General features: G+C 46.5%; 1 protein-coding gene across 1 annotated transcript in view; it reads right to left on the reverse strand.

Moving 5' to 3' along the window:
• Positions 1-1837: 1837 nt before the first annotated feature.
• EXOSC5 (exosome component 5) overlaps positions 1838-21816 on the reverse strand; it is a 44210-nt gene continuing 24231 nt past the window's right edge. Inside the window, exons 4-6 of the mRNA XM_088477060.1 lie at positions 20396-20536; positions 18465-18554; positions 1838-2018 (exon numbers count right to left, since the gene is read on the reverse strand). Coding sequence (XP_088333186.1) covers positions 1926-2018; positions 18465-18554; positions 20396-20536 — 324 coding nt within the window. The 3' untranslated portion in view covers positions 1838-1925. The remainder of the gene's footprint in view (positions 2019-18464; positions 18555-20395; positions 20537-21816) is intronic.

A 21816-nucleotide genomic window follows, 5' to 3' on the forward strand; every position in this document is an offset into this window, starting at 1 on the left:
GCAGGCACGCCCCCGGCACGCCCACCAAAGGGGGCGTGCTGTCAATTAACATCGACAGCACGCCCCCTTTGGTGCGAGACCCTGAGCGATGGAAAGCCCGTCGCTCCCCGGGTCTCGCGCATGCGCACGACGGAGCTCCCTCCGTCGTGCGCATGCGCAGTGGGGAACATCGACCCGCTTGCGAGCGGGTCTGAATGACCCCCTAAGCCCCAAATCTGTGCAACTTGATTTTTCCGTATGTGGCCAGACTGTTGACATGTCCGCCCATTCACCAGTCAGGCTGAAGGGCTGATTGCACGGTGTGTAGCAAACTGAAAATAAAGACACTGCAGACATTCATACAATAAAACATCAATACCAAAGTATCCAAAAAAAAGTTGAATACACATATTACTTGCTTTAAAAATGTTACTTTCATTCCTGTACTGAATAACACAACGAGTCTATCGTGTCTGTATGACGTTTCGCTTAAATCTAACTACATGATAAATGTGTGTTTCACCTTCTATCGATTGCAATTTGGATAGTAGCTAGACTGTTTCTCTGAAGCCTATGACTGCTTAGTTGAGATAAAGCGAATCTCAAACAGCATTGGCATTCCCATTTAGGCCAATAAATACAAATTTGCAGAACTACTGGCCCTGAACATTTGAAGAAAAATATACTGAACATGTACTGTATTTTTATATTAAAGCACACTAACACGGGTTTATTAAAACAATTTATTTAGTGCACAAACTACAACACAATGGAAAATAAACAATGTTTAATACATGCTTACAAAAATATTATTTACAGTCCCATACTATTGCATGGATTGTAGATTTTATTTGAACCTGTAAGGCCCAGATTTATGAGTGATATTCCGTTATCACTCGTTACTAATATTAAATGGTGCTCCAACCAATCAGCTCCTAATGGCCTCATTGATCAACGAGTTTAATCATTCACAACGAGTGATCAAACTCCTTGCGTATGAGAAATGGTGCTCCAGCCAATCAGCTCCCAACTTTCATGTTTGAAAAATGACAGTTGGGAGCTGATTGGCTGGAGCACCATTTATCATACACATTGAGTTTTATCACTCGTTGTGAATGATTAAACTCGTTGATAAATGAGGCCCTAACTGTCATGTGTTTGAAAAATGACAGGAGCTGATTGGTTGAAGCACCATTTAAGATTAGTAACGAGTGATAGCAAGAATATCACTCGTTGATAAATCTGGGCCTAGATGTCGTAGAAGGCTATTTACTAAGCCTTGGATATAGATAAAGTGGAGAGAGATAAAATACCAGCCAATCAGCTCCTAACTGCCATGTCACAAGCTGCGTTTGGAGAAATGACAGGAGCTGGTTGTTTGTTAATTTATCTGCGTTCAGTTTATCTCCATCTAAGGCTTAGTAAATAGACCCCTTATTCTCTGTGAGCATAACTAAAGATATTGGGAAGTTAAGGATCTGTGGAAGGAGCCACTGATGGTGTTTAGTTACACCAGTCACCAAACACAATGATGGCAGTAATTTTGATGGCTGATCAAACCACAGAGAATGCAGACCACCTATTTACTAAGAACCAGTGAACTCACAGAGGCAAGCTGAGCCTCATGCCTCAGAGATGCCGCTAGTTCCTAGCTAAATTGATAATCGGAATATTTGCTGAGCGTACTAAATGGGATAGGTACATTTTAATGATTGTAAGAGTAAGAGGTGAGGAATTGGACAGGTAAAGGGAAAGAATCAAGAACGAACAAAGAGCGGAAAAATAATAAGTAGACAGTAAAGGCAAAAATTCAAATAATGGGAGAGGTAGGGAGAGGAGACGTCTAGGGGGCATCAAACCTTAAGATAAAGCACTCCCCCCCCTCCCCGTTCTCTGTGCACAATGTTGCCTTCAGGAGAGAATAAAGGCGGAGGTGCGGTTCCTTATCATGATTTTGAGTATCGCCTCCTGGCAGAGTCTCTGTAGAAGTGGAAGATTTTTTGGGCAGAGAGTTGGGCGGCTGCTGTACACTGCTGGAGCTGGGGAGAGAGGAGACAGCGGTGAGGGGGGGAGAGCGCCAGATATCTGCAATACGCACAGAGAACACACTTTATTAAACCCCCAGGCTCCCACCACCCACCACCTTCCCCCCCCTCCCCTATCTACACGCTCGCTTTATGAACTGCCAGAGGGATCTGCAGCTATTTGTTCAATTTTAATGATTCTCTTAACATCATTTTATTAAATTGTCTCTCACTCACACTGCCTGGGGGCGATTGGTGCTAACAGAAAACAGAAAGGGAATCTCAATGCAGAAGTAGTAGGATAGAGAACAATGGGATAGACAAACAGTGAGTGCCCGTCCAACTGCAGGGCGACATAGGGCGTAATGTCATCTGATCATTATTCACCAGGGAAACACTATCAGTAATCAGAGAGAATGTGAGACACAATCCAGCTGGGAGAGGTGAGTACAGGGAATGTATATGCTGAAGAGAAGCAAGGCGCTAACTGGCAGCCCACCGGGGACCCCAAAACAGCAAAGGCAGCTAGTGTGTGATCTGCCCCATTTGTAGCACAGCTGAAGCTCAAATTAGAAAACAGGATCGAGGTGTAGTGGAAAGGATGAGATGTGAAGGAACAGTACAGGAACAGCAGAGAGCAGCAGGGTAACAGAGGTGTAGTGACAGGTGTGAGCAGTAATAACTGTGCTACAAGATAAGGATGGAGATGTGAGGGGACTGTACAGGAACAGCAGAGAGCAGAGGGACAGGATGGAGGTGTAGTGACAGGTGTGTGCAGTAATAACAGTGCTACAAGATAAGGATGAGATGTGAGGGGACAGTACAGGAACAGCAGAGAGAAGTAGAGCAGGATGGAGGTATAGTGACAGGTGTGTGCAGTATTAACAGTGCTACAAGAAAAGGATGGAGATGTGAGGGGACAGTACAGGAACAGCAGAGAGCAGAGGGACAGGATGGAGGTATAGTGACAGGTGTGTGTAGTAATAACTGTGCTACAAGAAAAGGATGGAGATGTGAGGAGACAGTACAGGAACAGCAGAGAGCAGAGGGGCAGGATCGAGGTGTAGTGACAGGTGTGTGCAGTAATAACAGTGCTACAAGAAAAGGATGACATGTGAAGGGACAGTACAGGAACAGCAGAGAGCAGAGGGACAGGATGGAGGCATAGTGACAGGTATGTGCAGTAATAACAGTGCTACAAGAAAAGGATGAGATGTGAGGGGACAGTACAGGAACAGCAGAGGTACAGGATGGAGGTGTAGTGACAGGTGTATGCAGTAATAACTGTGCTACAAGAAAAGGATGGAGATGTGAGGGGATTGTACAGGAACAGCAGAGAGCAGAGGGGCAGGTTGGAGGTATAGTGACAGGTGTGTGCAGTAATAACTGTGCTAGAAGAAAAGAATGAGATGTGAAGGGACAGTACAGGAACAGCAGAGAGCAGCAGGGTAACAGAGGTGTAGTGACAGGTGTGAGCAGTAATAACTGTGCTACAAGATAAGGATGGAGATGTGAGGGGACTGTACAGGAACAGCAGAGAGCAGAGGGGCAGGATGGAGGTGTAGTGACAGGTGTGTGCAGTAATAACAGTGCTACAAGAAAAGGATGGAGATGTGAGGAGACAGTACAGGAACAGCAGAGAGCAGAGGGGCAGGATGGAGGTGTAGTGACAGGTGTGTGCAGTAATAACAGTGCTAGAAGAAAAGGATGAGATGTGAAGGGACAGTACAGGAACAGCAGAGAGCAGCAGGGTAACAGAGGTATAGTGACAGGTGTGAGCAGTAATAACTGTGCTACAAGATAAGGATGGAGATGTGAGGGGACAGTACAGGAACAGCAGAGAGCAGAGGGACAGGATGGAGGTGTAGTGACAGGTGTGTGCAGTAATAACAGTGCTACAAGAAAAGGATGAGATGTGAGGGGACTGTACAGGAACAGCAGAGAGCAGAGGGACAGGATGGAGGTATAGTGACAGGTGTGTGCAGTAATAACAGTGCTACAAGAAAAGGATGAGATGTGAGGGGACAGTACAGGAACAGCAGAGAGCAGAGGGACAGGATGGAGGCATAGTGACAGGTGTGTGCAGTAATACCAGTGCTACAAGAAAAGGATGGAGATGTGAGGGGACTGTACAGGAACAGCAGAGAGCAGAGGGACAGGATGGAGGTGTAGTGACAGGTGTGTGCAGTAATAACAGTACTACAAGAAAAGGATGAGATGTGAGGGGACTGTACAGGAACAGCAGAGAGCAGAGGGACAGGATGGAGGTGTAGTGACAGGTGTGTGCAGTAATAACAGTGCTACAAGAAAAGGATGGAGATGTGAGGGGACAGTACAGGAACAGCAGAGGGACAGGATGGAGGTGTAGTGACAGGTGTGTGCAGTAATAACAGTGCTACAAGAAAAGGATGGAGATGTGAGGTGAAAGTACAGGAACAGCAGAGAGCAAAGGGACAGGATGGAGGTATAGTGACAGGTGTGTGCAGTAATAACAGTGCTACAAGAAAAGGATGACATGTGAGGGGACAGTACAGGAACAGCAGAGGGACAGGATGGAGGCATAGTGACAGGTGTGTGCAGTAATAACAGTGCTACTACAAGAAAAGGATGAGATGTGAGGGGACAGTACAGGAACAGCAGAGAGCAGAGGGACAGGATGGAGGTGTAGTGACAGGTGTGTGCAGTAATAACAGTGCTACAAGAAAAGGATGGAGATGTGAGGGGACAGTACAGGAACAGCAGAGAGCAGCAGCGCAGGATGGAGGTATAGTGACAGGTGTGTGCAGTAATAACAGTGCTACAAGAAAAGGATGGAGATGTGAGGTGAAAGTACAGGAACAGCAGAGGGACAGGATGGAGGTGTAGTGACAGGTGTGTGCAGTATTAACAGTGCTACAAAAAAAGGATGAGATGTGAGGGGACAGTACAGGAACAGCAGAGACCAGAGGAGCAGGATGGAGGCATAGTGACAGGTGTGTGCAGTAATAACTGTGCTACAAGAAAAGGATGAGATGTGAGGGGACTATACAGGAACAGCAGAGAGCAGCAGGGCAGGATGGAGGTATAGTGACAGGTGTGTGCAGTAATAACAGTGCTACAAGAAAAGGATGGAGATGTGAGGGGACAGTACAGGAACAGCAGAGGGACAGGATGGAGGTGTAGTGACAGGTGTGTGCAGTAATAACTCTGCTACAAGAAAAGGATGAGATGTGAGGGGACAGTACAGGAACAGCAGAGAGAGCAGAGGGGCAGGATGGAGGTGTAGTGACAGGTATGTGCAGTAATAACAGTGCTACAAGAAAAGGATGAGATGTGAGGGGACTGTACAGGAACAGCAGAGAGCAGAGGGACAGGATGGAGGTGTAGTGACAGGTGTGTGCAGTAATAACAGTACCACAAGAAAAGGATGAGATGTGAGGGGACTGTACAGGAACAGCAGAGAGCAGAGGGGCAGGATGGAGGTATAGTGACAGGTGTGTGCAGTAATAACTGTGCTACAAGAAAAGGATGAGATGTGATGGGACAGTACAGGAACAGCAGAGAGCAGAGGGACAGGATGGAGGTATAGTGACACGTGTGTGCAGTAATAACTGTGCTACAAGAAAAGGATGGAGATGTGAGGGGACAGTACAGGAACAGCAGAGCAGGATGGAGGTATAGTGACACGTGTGTGCAGTAATAACAGTGCTACAAGAAAAGGATGGAGATGTGAGGGGACAGTACAGGAACAGCAGAGAGCAGAGGGGCAGGATGGAGGTGTAGTGACAGGTGCGTGCAGTAATAACTGTGCTACAAGAAAAGGTTGAGATGTGAGGGGATTGTACAGGAACAGCAGAGAGCAGAGGGGCAGGATGGAGGTGTAGTGACAGGTGTGTGCAGTAATAACTGTGCTACAAGAAAAGGTTGAGATGTGAGGGGATTGTACAGGAACAGCAGAGAGCAGAGGGACAGGATGGAGGTATAGTGACAGGTGTGCGCAGTATTAACAGTGCTACAAGAAAAGGATGAGATGTGAGGGGACTGTACAGGAACAGCAGAGAGCAGAGGGGCAGGATGGAGGCATAGTGACAGGTGTGTGCAGTAATAACAGTGCTACAAGAAAAGGATGAGATGTGAGGGGACTGTACAGGAACAGCAGAGAGCAGAGGGACAGGATGGAGGTATAGTGACAGGTGTGTGCAGTAATAACAGTGCTACAAGATAAGGATGACATGTGAGGGGACAGTACAGGAACAGAAGAGGGACAGGATGGAGGTGTAGTGACAGGTGTGTGCAGTAATAACAGTGCTACAAGATAAGGATAACATGTGAGGGGACAGTACAGGAACAGCAGAGGGACAGGATGGAGGTGTAGTGACAGGTGTGTGCAGTAATAACAGTGCTACAAGAAAAGGATGAGATGTGAGGGGACAGTACAGGAACAGCAGAGAGCAGCAGAGCAGGATGGAGGTGTAGTGACAGGTGTGTGCAGTATTAACAGTGCTACAAGAAAAGGATGAGATGTGAGGGGACAGTACAGGAACAGCAGAGAGAGCAGCAAAGCAGGATGGAGGTGTAGTGACAGGTGTGTGCAGTATTAACAGTGCTACAAGAAAAGGATGAGATGTGAGGGGACTGTACTGGAACAGCAGAGAGCAGCAGGGCAGGATGGAGGTATAGTGACAGGTGTGTGCAGTAATAACAGTGCTACAAGAAAAGGATGGAGATGTGAGGGGACAGTACAGGAACAGCAGAGGGACAGGATGGAGGTGTAGTGACAGGTGTGTGCAGTAATAACAGTGCTACAAGAAAAGGATGGAGATGTGAGGGGGCAGTACAGGAACAGCAGAGGTACAGGATGGAGGTGTAGTGACAGGTGTATGCAGTAATAACTGTGCTACAAGAAAAGGTTGAGATGTGAGGGGATTGTACAGGAACAGCAGAGAGCAGAGGGACAGGATGGAGGCATAGTGACAGGTGTGTGCAGTAATAACTGTGCTAGAAGAAAAGGATGAGATGTGAGGGGACTGTACAGGAACAGCAGAGAGCAGAGGGACAGGATGGAGGTATAGTGACAGGTGTGTGCAGTAATAACAGTGCTACAAGAAAAGGATGGAGATGTGAGGGGACAGTACAGGAACAGCAGAGGTACAGGATGGAGGTGTAGTGACAGGTGTGTGCAATAAATAACTGTGCTACAAGAAAAGGATGGAGATGTGAGGGGACAGTACAGGAACAGCAGAGAGCAGCAGAGCAGGATGGAGGTATAGTGACAGGTGTGTGCAGTAATAACAGTGCTACAAGAAAAGGATGGAGATGTGAGGGGACAGTACAGGAACAGCAGAGAGCAGAGGGGCAGGATGGAGGCATAGTGACAGGTGTGTGCAGTAATAACTGTGCTACAAGAAAAGGTTGAGATGTGAGGGGACAGTACAGGAACAGCAGAGAGCAGAGGGACAGGATGGAGGTGTAGTGACAGGTGTGTGCAGTATTAACAGTGCTACAAGAAAAGGATGAGATGTGAGGGGACAGTACAGGAACAGCAGAGAGAGCAGCAAAGCAGGATGGAGGTGTAGTGACAGGTGTGTGCAGTATTAACAGTGCTACAAGAAAAGGATGAGATGTGAGGGGACTGTACAGGAACAGCAGAGAGCAGAGGGGCAGGTTGGAGGTATAGTGACAGGTGTGTGCAGTAATAACTGTGCTACAAGAAAAGGATGGAGATGTGAGGGGACAGTACAGGAACAGCAGAGAGCAGAGGGACAGGATGGAGGTATAGTGACAGGTGTGTGCAGTAATAACTGTGCTACAAGAAAAGGATGGAGATGTGAGGGGATAGTACAGGAACAGCAGAGAGCAGCAGGGCAGGATGGAGGTGTAGTGAGGTGTATGTAGTAACAGCTACAAGAAAATGATGGAGATGTGAGGGGGCAGTACAGGAACAGCAGAGAGCAGCAGGGCAGGGTGGAGGTGTAGTGACAGGTGTGTGCAGTATTAACAGTGCTACAAGAAAAGGATGAGATGTGAGGGAACTGTACAGGAACAGCAGAGAGCAGAGGGACAGGATGGAGGTATAGTGACAGGTGTGTGCAGTAATAACAGTGCTACAAGAAAAGGATGAGATGTGAGGGGACAGTACAGGAACAGCAGAGAGCAGAGGGACAGGATGGAGGTATAGTGACAGGTATGTGCAGTAATAACAGTGCTACAAGAAAATGATGGAGATGTGAGGGGGCAGTACAGGAACAGCAGAGTGCAGAAGAGCAGGATGGAGGTGTGTCATCGAATACAGGCATGCCAGTGCGTTTAAACAGCGTTTTGGTGGGGCGTGCATAAATTATCCACTGCGATGCCATACGCTGCTTGTGTACGCTGAGGTTAGCAATTCCTGAGTAAGGTCAGACCTTGTGAATGTGTATGTGAGGCTGCGATTGTACTCGATGTTACCGATGGTTTTGGAGTCTTGCTAAGTGTTACGGATGTGTGTAAGGTAAAGTGGGCGTCCTTGTGTTGTGCTATCTCAGTAAGACTGCCTGTGTAATCGCAGTTGCGATCCGTCCTGAATTGGGCCCAGAGTTGGGTATTGTCCATATAGGAATAATGGAGAGAAGTACAAGACAGTTGTAGTGGCAGAGTTGAGAAGGGTCAGTACAGGAATAGTAGAGAGGACAAGGCAGGATGACGGTACAGTGCATCTATGTATCTATGGGCCAGAATCATTACGGATCGCTACAGCGATCACAGCTGCGATTACGCACGCAGGTCTGCCGCGAAAATATGCTAATGTCTGCAACTGCAATGCCAGCATAGACCCGTCCACTACGGCTTCCGCACACCCGTAATACCATGCAATTCTGTGTTTACATCGGGAACATCGAGTAACATCGGGCCCTCATGTACAATTACAACAGCCCTGACCTTACTCAGAATTTATTAATCTCGTCACACAGTGAGCACTCAGGCTGCGTATACCGTTACAGTGGCTAATTTCTGCACGCCCATGCAACGGCATACAAACGGACAGGCGCGCCTGCATTTCTCCAACCACTCCCCAGTCACCACCCCCAAACACTGATGTCCCGTCCCTCTGCCTACGATGGCTTTGTATCTGTACGAGTGATCACAAAGTGATCGCAATGCTAACTCATGCACGCGCACTGCGATGCTTACGCAGTACGCAACAATCGTCCGTCTGCGCCCGCTGTCGCAATAGCGATCCGTGCTGAATCAGGCCCTACGTATGGTCATTACAGGGGAACAGTGGAGAGAACTATAAGCAGGGTGGGGTGCAGTGACAGTGCTGTATACGTTCAATACAGGAACAGTTAATAGTGAGCGTTCTGTATGGTCAGTACAGGAAAATGGGAGTGAACAGCAGGCAGGATAGAGGTGCATTGACAGTATTTGTGCACTCAGGGCCTGATTCAGAGCCGCTCGTAAGCGGCCGCTCGTTCGCTCCGAGCGATGTTCGCACATCTGCGCATGCGTATGGGTCGTAATGCGCATGCGCCAACCAGTCATTGCGGTCGGAAATCGTGCGCTCGCAAAACAGCAAGTGCCTGCTAATTTGAGTGACAGGATGAGGAGTTTGTGGGTGGTAACAGGGGAAGGTGCTTGAAAACGGGGAGTGGAGATCCGAACGCAGGCGTGCCAAACGGTCAAAACGGGCGTTTTAAGGGTGTGCATAATTAACAAAGCAGCGTCATCGACCACGTCAGTTGGTTGTCTTTTAGCCTGAACTGCTCGCATGATTGCGGTAGGAAAATGCTACCACAAGAATAGCGAGCCGTTCATACGCCTTTCGCTGTACTCGATTAATCAAATAAATAGCGGAGATGACGTATGATGCGAGCGGCCAAGGGGCGTCTTTACAAAATACCGAGCGCATGTTTCGTTCGCTCGCTCAGACATAGAGGCGTCAACAGACCGCAAGGAGCGAGCGCTCAATTTAAATAGCCAGTCCCTTTTTCTGAACGAGCGTCCGCAAATAGCGTCCGGCTCTGAAACAGGTCCTCAGTACAGGAATAGCAGAGAGAAGAGCAAACAGGAGGGAGGTGTAGTGACAGTGTTTTGTATGGTCAGTACAGGGATAGTAGAGAGAATTGCAGGATAGGGTGGAGGTAGAGAGAATTGCAGGATAGGGTGGAGGTATAGTGACAGGTGTGTATTGGAAATATGGGAGGTGAGAGCTACAAGACTGAATGGAGGTGTAGTGACAGAGTTATGGGTGTATACAGTACTTATTACAAATGTAACCAATGAGTGATCTATGCCTGTGTCTATGCTGCAGGTATGAGACGAGTACACAACTGCATTGTACCTTAAACCTCCGCTAAACACTTTATTTAAACACTTTAGTTGCCTGGCGACAACAGCTCTAAGCAGCCTCTTCAAACAGTTAACCAGCTGGTGGTAGCTCATTGTTCAGACACCTGGTCACGAGCACACATTAGTGCCAAGCGTTGCAGATGAAAAGAGGGGTTGGCATGCCAGGTTTGTGAATTCTGGGCTGCATTATTTGTTTGCTGTCTGGAAATTACACATGGTCAGAGATAGTCCATCAATTACCAAGGGATGATTCTGATCGGCTGGCCACATGCAGGAGCTTCTTGCCTGGCAGGCACGGGAAATGATTTGCAATTAGCTCAGCACAGAGGTTGCCAGCCTTGCCGAGAGTAAATACCAGCATATTGGCACATGTGGGGTTACAACAGTACTCAGCTCCCATTCATTATTCATGTTGTTATGTTCCACGAAAACAATTTTTTTTATCAAACAATACACAGCACAGGGAAGGCAGGGGATCTGGGGGAGAATTAGCATGTGGAAATTATGTCATCTTTCCTGGCAGCAGCTTCAGGTTTATCCCTTTAATTTAAAAAAACAAAAGTACATTTGGCTTATATTGCAGATGAATGCACATAGTGTCATATAATTGTCTGCACCCCTGCTCTCATACACGAGGTCTGGATGGCCTGCGTCCCAGCTCTTGTACACGAGACCTGGATGGCCTGCGTCCCAGCTCTTGTACCCGAGGTCTGGATGGCCTGCGTCCCAGCTCTCATACCCGAGGTCTGGATGGCCTGCGTCCCAGCTCTCATACCCGAGGTCTGGATGGCCTGCGTCCCAGCTCTTGTACACGAGTCCTGTATGGATGGCCTGCGTCCCAGCTCTTGTACACGAGGCCTGTATGGATGGCCTGCGTCCCAGCTCTTGTACACGAGGCCTGTATGGATGGCCTGCGTCCCACCTCTTATACACGAGGCCTGGATGGCCTGCGTCCCAGCTCTTATACACGAGGCCTGGATGGCCTGCGTCCCAGCTCTTATACACGAGGACTGGATGGCCTGCATCCCAGCTCTTGTACACGAGGACTGGATGGCCTGCATCCCAGCTCTTGTATCGGAGGCCTGGACGGCCTGCATCCCAGCTCCCATACATGAGACCCTGAGGTGTCGGCATCCCTGCTCCCATACCTATGACCTGGAGGAGCCTGGGCTTGCGGCCCTGCTTCCATACCCGAGACCCGGAGAAGCTTGTGCTTATGCTCCCATAACAGAGACCTGGGCCTCTTGTCATAGTTCAAGCCTTTGTCTGCATTACAGCTCATAGGTCCAACTGCCCCAATCCTAGTCTGAATGTCACCTCTTACACAGTTGGCAATTGCCCTAAATTACAGGGACAATGCCAGGTTCTAAAGATTTGTCCTAGCAAAAGTCTGATTTTCTCTATTGCAAACCGCAAAAACAATGAAACAAAAACCCCATGCCACTCTTCCGCTGGTCTTGTACTATATAGCTCTTACACGGTAATATTTATAGAAGATAAGTGCTTAAAATGAAAAATAATGCTCCACACTCTGCAGAGACAGCATCAGGAGTGATGAGCTTTGAAGCACGACCCATCAGCAGTGCCCCCCTGGAAATTACTTCTCATTGTTGCCAACTGCGCTCTTATACACACACCCAAGACTGACAACCAGCAAAAGATTCACAAAAAAACAATTTGTGCTCATCACCGTAAGTAATATGAATCTCATATTTATAACTGCTGACCTCCTTTGTCACCATTTTCACCTTAAATAACAAATTCATTGCTGGTATAAAATATTTCCCATGAGAAAAGTATTACAACATGTTCAACAGATGGCAATGGGCATTACCAAGTGTCCACATGTCAGCTTTTAAACTGGGTAAACACCATAAAACGTTGCGACCCAGCGGCGTCGCGATGCAACGATACATTGACATCACACGTGTGCAATATACCCTGCATGATCCGGTGTACAACGGCGCGATGTATCATTACATGCTGCGTGTAACTACACCGTGCCGTTCATTGCATTGTCCCATGTGCGGTGCAGAAGAGCAGGACAATGCAATTAACAGTCGGGAACGACCGATCGGCCGTACGCACTATACTAGACGATCCGCGGCAGAACGATACATCGTATAGTGTGTACCCAGCTGAATACTCTAGACCAGTCCTTGGAGGCAGCCCTGCCAGCCAGTACCATGGACGAGCCTCACTGTCAGTAGCAGTGTTCCGGGACCGCGCCGCCATGTGCGTTGCTTGGCAGCGGGCCAGATCCCACCTCCTTTTTCACAGGAGACTTCTGAAATTTATGGATTATGCTAAGAAGAGAATCAATTATAAGAAATAAAATCTGTACACAGACTAGACCAATAAGATTTTAATGTATAAAAAGGATAGTAAAAAAAAAAAAAAGGTGATAGTAAATTATATTGCATTATAAATATCTGAAATTCTATGAATAATTTTCATGCAGCAGAAAAAGAAGTCATTTAGCGTTCCTAGCATGATTTATACAGTGTAATGTCAGTATCCATCCTCCAAACACAATATTTCATCTTCATTATTCACACTGTATAAATCTTGCTAGGAACGTTAAATGACTATTCTCTCCCGCTGCATGGAAATAATATCTTTCATAGAATTTCAGAAATGTAATATTATATATGTGACTCTACTTAATGGACCAGGACCTAATGCGCAGCAGATATGAGCAGCACTACAGCGTTATGGGGCCCGTACATCAGCAATCAGTTGGGGGCATTCTGCAGAGGACTGTGTAAAACATTGTATGGGTTTCACCAACTGCCGATTCCGACCAAAAAGTGATCGGATTCGGTGACCAATCGGGGCTGTAGATTGCCAGTGTATGGTACTGATCAGCGGTTTTGCAGACCGTTACTAGTAAAAGGATGAGCCTTTCACGATTGGCAGATCCGTTTTTTTGGTGAAAATGATCTGCGAATCGCTGGTACAGATCGGCAAAGGAGCATATTGGTGGATTGGAGAATCGTGAAATCGTGCATGCCAGGCCCTGCACTACTAGTGTTCATTCTAGCACCCTGCACCTGTCACAACACACGCAGTTACTCTTTCCTGCCTGGGGTGTCGCTATCTGATCTGGTGCTTCTAGCACACTTTGGTGTGTATTTTAGCAGTTTGTTGCAATAGCAGTGTGTGCTAGAAGGGAATGGGATTGATATGCCAGCGGCGGCTGCCCGACAGGATGAAAATCCCAACAGAGGCAGGTAAGTATGCTAACCTCCCCTGTCCCCCCTCTTAGTGGTGCCTAACCCTAACCCCCCTTACTGCTCCCTAGACCTAACCCTTCGGGGGGTGCCTATCCCTAACCCTCCCCCATAGGGGTGCCTAACCTTAACCACCCCCCAAAAAAACCTCTTAATTGGATTGAGATCTGGGTTTTGACTAAGCCATTCCAACACATTTAAATGTTTCCCCTTAAACCACTCGAGGGTTGCTTTAGCAGTATGCTTCGGGTCATTGTCGTGCTGGAAGGTGAACCTCCATCCCAGTCTCAAATCACAGGCAGATTGAAACAGGTTTTGCTCAAGAATATCCCTGTATTTAGCACCATCCATCTTTCCCTCGACTCGAATCAGTTTCCCAGTCCCTGCTGCTGAAAAACATCCCCACAGCATGATGCTGCCACCACCATGTTTCTCTGTGGGGATGGTGTTCTTAGGGCGATGGGATGTGTTGGGTTTGATCCCTGACATAGCGTTTTCCTTGGTGGCCGAAAAGTTCAATTTTAGTCTCATCTGACCAGAGCAAACTCAAATCGTGTCTTCTTATTTTTATCACTAAGTAATGGCTTTTTTCTGGCCACTCTTCCATAAAGCCCAGCTCTATGGAGTGTACGGCTTATTGTGGTCACATGCACAGATACACCAGTCTCTGCTGTGGAACTCTGCAGCTCCTTCAGGGTTACCTTTGGTCTCTGTGCTGCCTCTCTGATTAATGCCCTCCTTGTCCGGTCTGTGAGTTTTGGTGGGCGGCCCTCTCTTGGCACCATGTTGTTTCCATTTGATGATGATGGATTTGATTGTGCGCCAGGGGATCATCAAAGATTTGGATATTTTCTTTATAACCCAACCCAGAATTGTACTTCTCAAAAACTGTCCCTGACTTGTTTGGAGAGCTCCTTGGTCTTCATGGTGTGATGCCTCTTGCTTAGTGGTGTTGCAGCCTCTGGGGCCTTTCAGAAAAGGTGTGTTTATACTGACAGATCATGTGACACCTAGATATCATACAGGTGGACTTCATTTCACTAATTATGTGACTTCCGAAGGTAATTGGTTGCACCAGAACTTTTGAGGGGCTTCAGAGCAAAGGTGGTGATGACATATGCATTGCATATGTCAATTTTCAGAATTTAATTTATAAAGATTCTTTTTTTATATATATATTTTTCTCATTTCACGTCACCAAATTAAACTATTTTGTGCAGATCCATCATATAAAATTCAGATAAAAAAAAATAAAAATACAGGTTGTAATGTAACAAAAGAGGTAAAAAGCCAAGGGGGGGTGAATACTTTTGCACGACACTGTATGTAATCTAGAAAATCGGCATATGAAACAGCCCCCCAATGTATGTAATCTAGAAATCGCATATGAAACAGCCCCCCAATGTATGTAATCTAGAAATCGCATATGAAACAGCCCCCCAATGTATGTAATCTAGAAATCGGCATATGAAACGGCCCCCAATGTATGTAATCTAGAAATCGGCATATGAATCGGCCCCCAATTTATGTAATCTAGAAATCTGCATATGAAACAGCCCCCAATGTATATAATCTAGAAAATCGGCATATAAAACAGCCCCCAATGATTGTAATCTAGAAATCGCATATAAAACAGCCCCCAATGTATGTAATCTAGAAATCGGCATATGCAACAGCCCCCAATGTATGTAATCTAGAAATCGGCATATGAAACGGCCCCCCAATGTATGTAATCTAGAAATCGGCATATAAAACAGCCCCCAATGTATGTAATCTAGAAATCGGCATATAAAACAGCCCCCAATGTATGTAATCTAGAAATCGGCATATGAAACAGCCCCCAATGTATGTAATCTAGAAATCGGCATATGAAACAGCCCCCAATGTATGTAATCTAGAAATCGGCATATGAAACAGTTTACAGTGTACAGAACAGCGTTTCCCAACCACAGTCCTCAAGGCACACTAACAGTCCAGGTTTTAAGTATAGCCAAACTTGAACACGTGACTTAATTAGTACCTCAGTTGTTTTGATTTAACCATCTGTGCATAAGCATGGATATCACAAAAAACAGGACTGTTAGTGTGCCTTGAGGACCGAGGTTGGGAATCACTGCTATAGAAGATTGAAATCAGCAAACAAAATGTACATACAAGTTGATGCAACACAGGAGCTACAATTATCCTTACAATTCTACCACTCACAGCCAGGCATTAGGAGACCCATCTACCAATCTAGGGCCGATACTAAATAGACAACAATACAAATTTGACCCACATCAGGCAGATGAGCGATACCTATTGCAAACATTCTGCGATCACCTCAGGTCGGGTACACATCAGAACGACATCCAAAAGACACGATTGTCATTCCAATCTGCCTTCATCCCAGGACACATGATATAGAGCATACACATTGTGCAATCTACCGAATGACAGCACAATATATCATGTCAGAGGATTATATGCAATTAATCTTCTCCTGTACACACTATGCAATCACCGTGTAGATCACTAGGAGCTCAGGTGATGTCTTCAGAGGAAAGACTGGACCAATATATCTTGTGCTCTTCTGGCTGAGCATACACTGCACCACATCGCTCACAACATCTTCCCAACTCACGTGCAGCACATCAGATGTGAAATTGCGATGAACGACGCACGTGAATGCACTATTGAGCACACACAATATGCGATGTGGACGATAGGTCGTTCCAATTTGCCTCAAAACAACAAATCCTCCAATATATTGTCTAATACGTGGCCTTACTGTTACGAGTCACTGTATCCTGATGTTTGTGTATTGGGAGGAGGTGAGAGATCTGTATCCAGATGTCTGTGTATTAGGAAGAGGTGAGAGGTCTGTGTACTGAAGTCTGTATATTAGGAGGAGGTGAGAGGTCTGTATCCTAATGTCTGTGTATTAGGAGGAGGTGAGAGGTCTGTATCCTGATATCTGTGTACTAGGAGTAGGTGAGGGGTCCGTATCCTGATGTCTGTGTATTAGGAGGAGGAGAGAGGTCCATGTCCTGATGTCTGTGTATTAGGAGGAGGTGAGAGGTCTGTGTCCTGAGGTCTGTGTATTATGAGGAGGAGAGAGATCTGTATCCTGAGGTCTGTGTATTAGGAAGAGGTGAGACGTCTGTGTACTGAAGTCTGTGTATTAGGAGGAGGTGAGAGGTCTGTATCCTAATGTCTGTGTATTAGGAGGAGGTGAGAGGTCTGTATCCTGATGTCTGTGTATTAGGAGGAGGAGAGGTCTGTATCCTGATATCTGTGTATTAGGAGTAGGTGAGGGGTCCGTATCCTGATGTCTGTGTATTAGGAGGAGGAGAGAGGTCCATGTCCTGATGTCTGTGTATTAGGAGGTGGTGAGAGGTCTGTGTCCTGATGTCTGTGTATTAGGAGGAGGTGAGAGGTCCGTGTCCTGATGTCTGTGTATTAGGAGGAGGTAAAAGGTCTGTGTATTAGGATGAGGGGAGAGGTCTGTTTCCTGATGTCTATGCATTAGGAGGAGGAGAGAGGTCCATGTCCTGATGTCTGTGTATTAGGAGGAGGAGAGAGATCTGTATACTGAAGTCTGTATATTAGGAGGAGGTGAGAGGTCTGTATCCTAATGTCTGTGTATTAGGAGGAGGTGAGAGGTCTGTATCCTGATATCTGTGTACTAGGAGTAGGTGAGGGGTCCGTATCCTGATGTCTGTGTATTAGGAGGAGGAGAGAGGTCCATGTCCTGATGTCTGTGTATTAGGAGGAGGTGAGAGGTCTGTGTCCTGAGGTCTGTGTATTATGAGGAGGAGAGAGATCTGTATCCTGAGGTCTGTGTATTAGGAGGTGGTGAGAGGTCTGTGTACTGAGGTCTGTGTATTAGGAGGAGATGAGGGGTCTGTATCCTGATGTCTGTGTATTAGGAAGAGGTGAGACGTCTGTGTACTGAAGCCTGTGTATTAGGAGGTGAGAGGTCTGTATCCTAATGTCTGTGTATTAGGAGGAGGTGAGAGGTCTGTATCCTGATGTCTGTGTATTAGGAGGAGGAGAGGTCTGTATCCTGATATCTGTGTATTAGGAGTAGGTGAGGGGCCCGTATCCTGATGTCTGTGTATTAGGAGGAGGAGAGAGGTCCATGTCCTGATGTCTGTGTATTAGGAGGTGGTGAGAGGTCTGTGTCCTGATGTCTGTGTATTAGGAGGAGGTGAGAGGTCTGTGTCCTGATGTCTGTGTATTAGGAGGAGAGAGGTCCGTGTCCTGATGTCTGTGTATTAGGAGGAGGTAAAAGGTCTGTGTATTAGGATGAGGGGAGAGGTCTGTTTCCTGATGTCTATGCATTAGGAGGAGGAGAGAGGTCCATGTCCTGATGTCTGTGTATTAGGAGGAGGAGAGAGATCTGTATCCTGAGGTCTGCGTATTAGGAGGTGGTGAGAGGTCTGTGTACTGATGTCTGTGTATTAGGAGGAGGTGAGAGATCTGTATCCTAATGTCTGTGTATTAGGAGGAGGTGAGAGATCTGTATCCTAATGTCTGTGTATTAGGAGGAGGTGAGGGATCTGTATCCTGATGTCTGTGCATTCGGAGTAGGTGAGGGGTCTGTATCCTGATGTCTGTGCATTCGGAGGAGAGAGGTCTGTATCCTGATGTCTGTGTATTAGGATGAGGTGAGAGGTCTGTGTCCTGATGTTTGTATATTAGGAGGAAGAGAGAGGTCCATGTCCTGATGTCTGTGTATTAGGAGGAGGAGAAAGGTATGTATCCTGATGTCTGTGTATTAGGAGGAGGAGAGCGGTCCATGTCCTGATGTCTGTGTATTAGGAGGAGTAGAAAGAGAAGGCAGGTGAGAGGTCTGTGTATTAGGAGGAGGTGAGGGTGAACATCCTGAAGTCTGTGTATTAGGAGAAAGAGAGAAGTACACGCGTTAGGCACTTACCTCTGCAGATGAATATACGCCTCTAGATGAAACCATTAATACTTTATTTTCTGTACTCTCTATCGCAAATGTCAGCACAGCACGGCTCTCCTGGTAACACAACATAATATAACATATAATAATTAGTCTCAGTCACCTATGCATTATTTGGTCTTTCACTGAATGAATATTAGGTCATGTATGACTGGTGGTTCTATTGGTCTTATTCAGATTGTCGCTATACCGATGTTTTCGCAAATGGCCGATACTTATTTCTACTGTGCATGTGCCACAATGGACTTGAGACGGTGGTCGCAGAGAGCATTTGCAAAGTGATTGACAGTCAAGGACCGTTTGCGGGTGGTAACTAACGAGTGTCTCAACCATTTCGGGGGAGTATCACTGTCTGACTGCAATCCTGTACACAGCTGTTAAGGCTCTGGCGTCTTAGTTCTGTCGGCCATTCTGCGTGAACATAGGGTTACTAAGAACTTCGATAATCGACTGATCTGTGGCCCTGATTCAGAGCCAGACGCTCTGACAGAGCGCTCGCTCTGAATCAGGGCCGTCCTTCTTAATTTTAGAGCGGCCTCCGGTCCGCTCCTCGCATAGCTGTGGGTGACCACCCACAGCTATAGCGAGCGGTCAAAAAGATGGTCGCGATGGTCAAGACCATCGGGCTTGCGACGAGACCCTTGTGGTAGGGTCTTGTTGCCGCAAGCCCTGGAGTGCTTTCGGCTCTATCAGAGCCGAAGGCACTCCCACTGACATCACTTGTGATGTCAGTGGGGCCGGCCCCAGACGGTAGGCGAGCGGGTCTGAATCAGGCCTGGTGTCCGCTGTTGTTATATTTATGTAAGCTGTTGGACTTGCAAAGCCGGCTACGACATTTGCGGATTTGTGCACAGTCGCAGCTTACAAAGACGCAGTCACGATGGGAGTTGCTTCCATCTCTGAATCAATGCACTTGCTGGCCCGTGACTGGCCCGGCCTGCGTTACACTGACTGTGGGCGCCGTTTTTAGTTTTCACCTGCAACACACCGGGAAGCAGCGGCTGCTTCGTAAATAAAGCCCTAAGAGCGGATGGCTAACCTGTTTGAGAGTGTTTGCAACAGACAAGGCTTTCCTACGGGCATTTTATAGTACACAAATGATATTCCTAAAGGTACTATCACACAATTAGTGCAAGCACAGATATGTGGCCTAAAATATAATCAGCTAGTACTCTCAATTACAGAGGTATATATAAATTGGGATCATGGTAGCACAGTGTTTAGCATTGCTGCTTCACATGTTGTTGGTTCCTACTGGGGCCCTGTGTGTGGAGTTTACATGTTTTCCCCATGTTTGGGAGAGTTTCCTCTGGTTACCCTACTTTCCTCCCATACTACAAAGACATACTGGTAGGTTAATTGGCTTCTGACCAAATGTAATACCCTGCGAGTTGCAGGAGCCGGCGCTATTCTGACCGTTTTAGCCATAGATTTAAAGCGGCAATAACTTAAAAGGTTGATTTTGCGTTTTAAATGATTGCCGCTTTAAAATCTTCCAGTTAAAGCACCGGAACCACACAGCTTCCTGCAACGCGCAAGCTATTACCTATGTACTTAAAACTCTGCGTAATACATAGGTGCTGCTCACAAATACATGATACAAGGTCTGACACTGTTATACAGTCCAGAAGACTAAGGGGCAGATTTAGAGGAGAGGGCAAGTCGGTTTCGCCGACACATCTTGCGATTGACTTCCGTTACACTCTGCACCAGCCCAAGTCGCGTCCCCGTATCTCTGTAGCGCCGATATCTGGCCCCGCATGCAAAATGCCCCATCAAGTGAGATTTTATAAAATAGCCAACTTCAGCCTGGCCCATCCACTTCCCGAAATAAAACCTAAGAATATGCTTAAAGTTAACTTGCAAAATATATTTACCCACATTGCGTAGTGACCGACCTTTTGCTGTTTAGTGTTGGGATCGAGGATTAATTGATCATCAACGTCCAGGACACAGGTGACCCCACAGAACATAGAGCGCATAGGGAGGCCAGCGTCCACCAATCCCATGCAGGCCGCATTCAGGCAGCAGGCCAGTAACTGGGTGCTGTTAAGGTTTAGAACGAATGGACAGTGTTAGAGAGGCGGGGGTGAGAGGGAGAGGAAAAAGGGAGGACTATTAGATGAGAGGGAAAGCATAGGATAAATGATGAGCCATGTACTGGTAATGAAACGGGTGTGTCTGATAAATGGGAAATATTAAAAAAATGTTCCTACATGACAAGTATAATTAAATCATTCAAGGATTGCTCACTGCCTCTTCCCATACCTATAAAAGAGTCAGTCACTGAGGGATGAAAAAGAACCTGACCCCACCAGCAGCGACAGCAGTTATAGAAAAAGTGAAAATTAGCAAAATGCATTGGTCTTAGAAATGTATTTGCTTCCAGATTAATTAAAAAAAAATAAAAAAGGTAGAACCCATCTTGGCAGCTTCCAGGTTGAGATTATAGAAATTGATCAGGACCGTAGAGATCATCCGTCACTGGATCCCATGTGGGAATAGAAGAGTGTAATATGTGGAAGGTGCCACTGAATGCTTCTACCAGAGCATGGTATGAAAATAACACCATCCCACGGGCCTCTGAACTAGGACAGTGGAGCTACAGTATGCAGATTTAAGAGACTGACAATTATTTCCGACAGTCACAGTGGAGCTTATTTATACAGTGCAATGACCCGTACAGAGACCCATTTCTGATGATGTAGTCAGACAGTGAAACACACTGAGCTGCAGAGATGAACGTATTGCTCATTTGCGGCACGTATCTTGCGCATTTGTGCATAGCGCATGTTCCTGGACCAAGCAATGTATAAGTACGGGCTGCGTACAAAAAGCTGCGAGTCCAGGGCGAGATCGGGCAGCAAGATTAGGTGCCTTTCCTGCAGTGTCCACGCCGTCGCAACGGCAACTCACGCCCACACACGGGTAATTGAAATGAGGCCTAAGAGTATGTATAGTGGCCAGGTGAACCACAGATATGCATATACCGCTGTGTGTGCGTGCGTGTGTGTATATATATATATATATATATATATATATATATATATACATACACACACACACACACACACACACACACACACATACATACATACAGAGGGTAAAATAAGTTGCGAACTCATGAACATTTTGCTCAGTAACTATATATTTGTAATGGGACTATTGTAATGCAATTTTCACCAAATATCAGCAACAACCCATGCAATCCACACATGTAAAGAAATCCAGAAATTAAGTTATGTGTAATAATGTGTATTGGGATCGAGGATATGTGAAATAATGTGAAATGACACAGGGAAAAAGTATTGAACACGCT

This window comes from Taudactylus pleione, unplaced genomic scaffold, assembly GCF_031769625.1.
Source record: "Taudactylus pleione unplaced genomic scaffold, aTauple2 ptg000199l, whole genome shotgun sequence".
Taxonomy (NCBI): domain Eukaryota; kingdom Metazoa; phylum Chordata; class Amphibia; order Anura; family Myobatrachidae; genus Taudactylus; species Taudactylus pleione.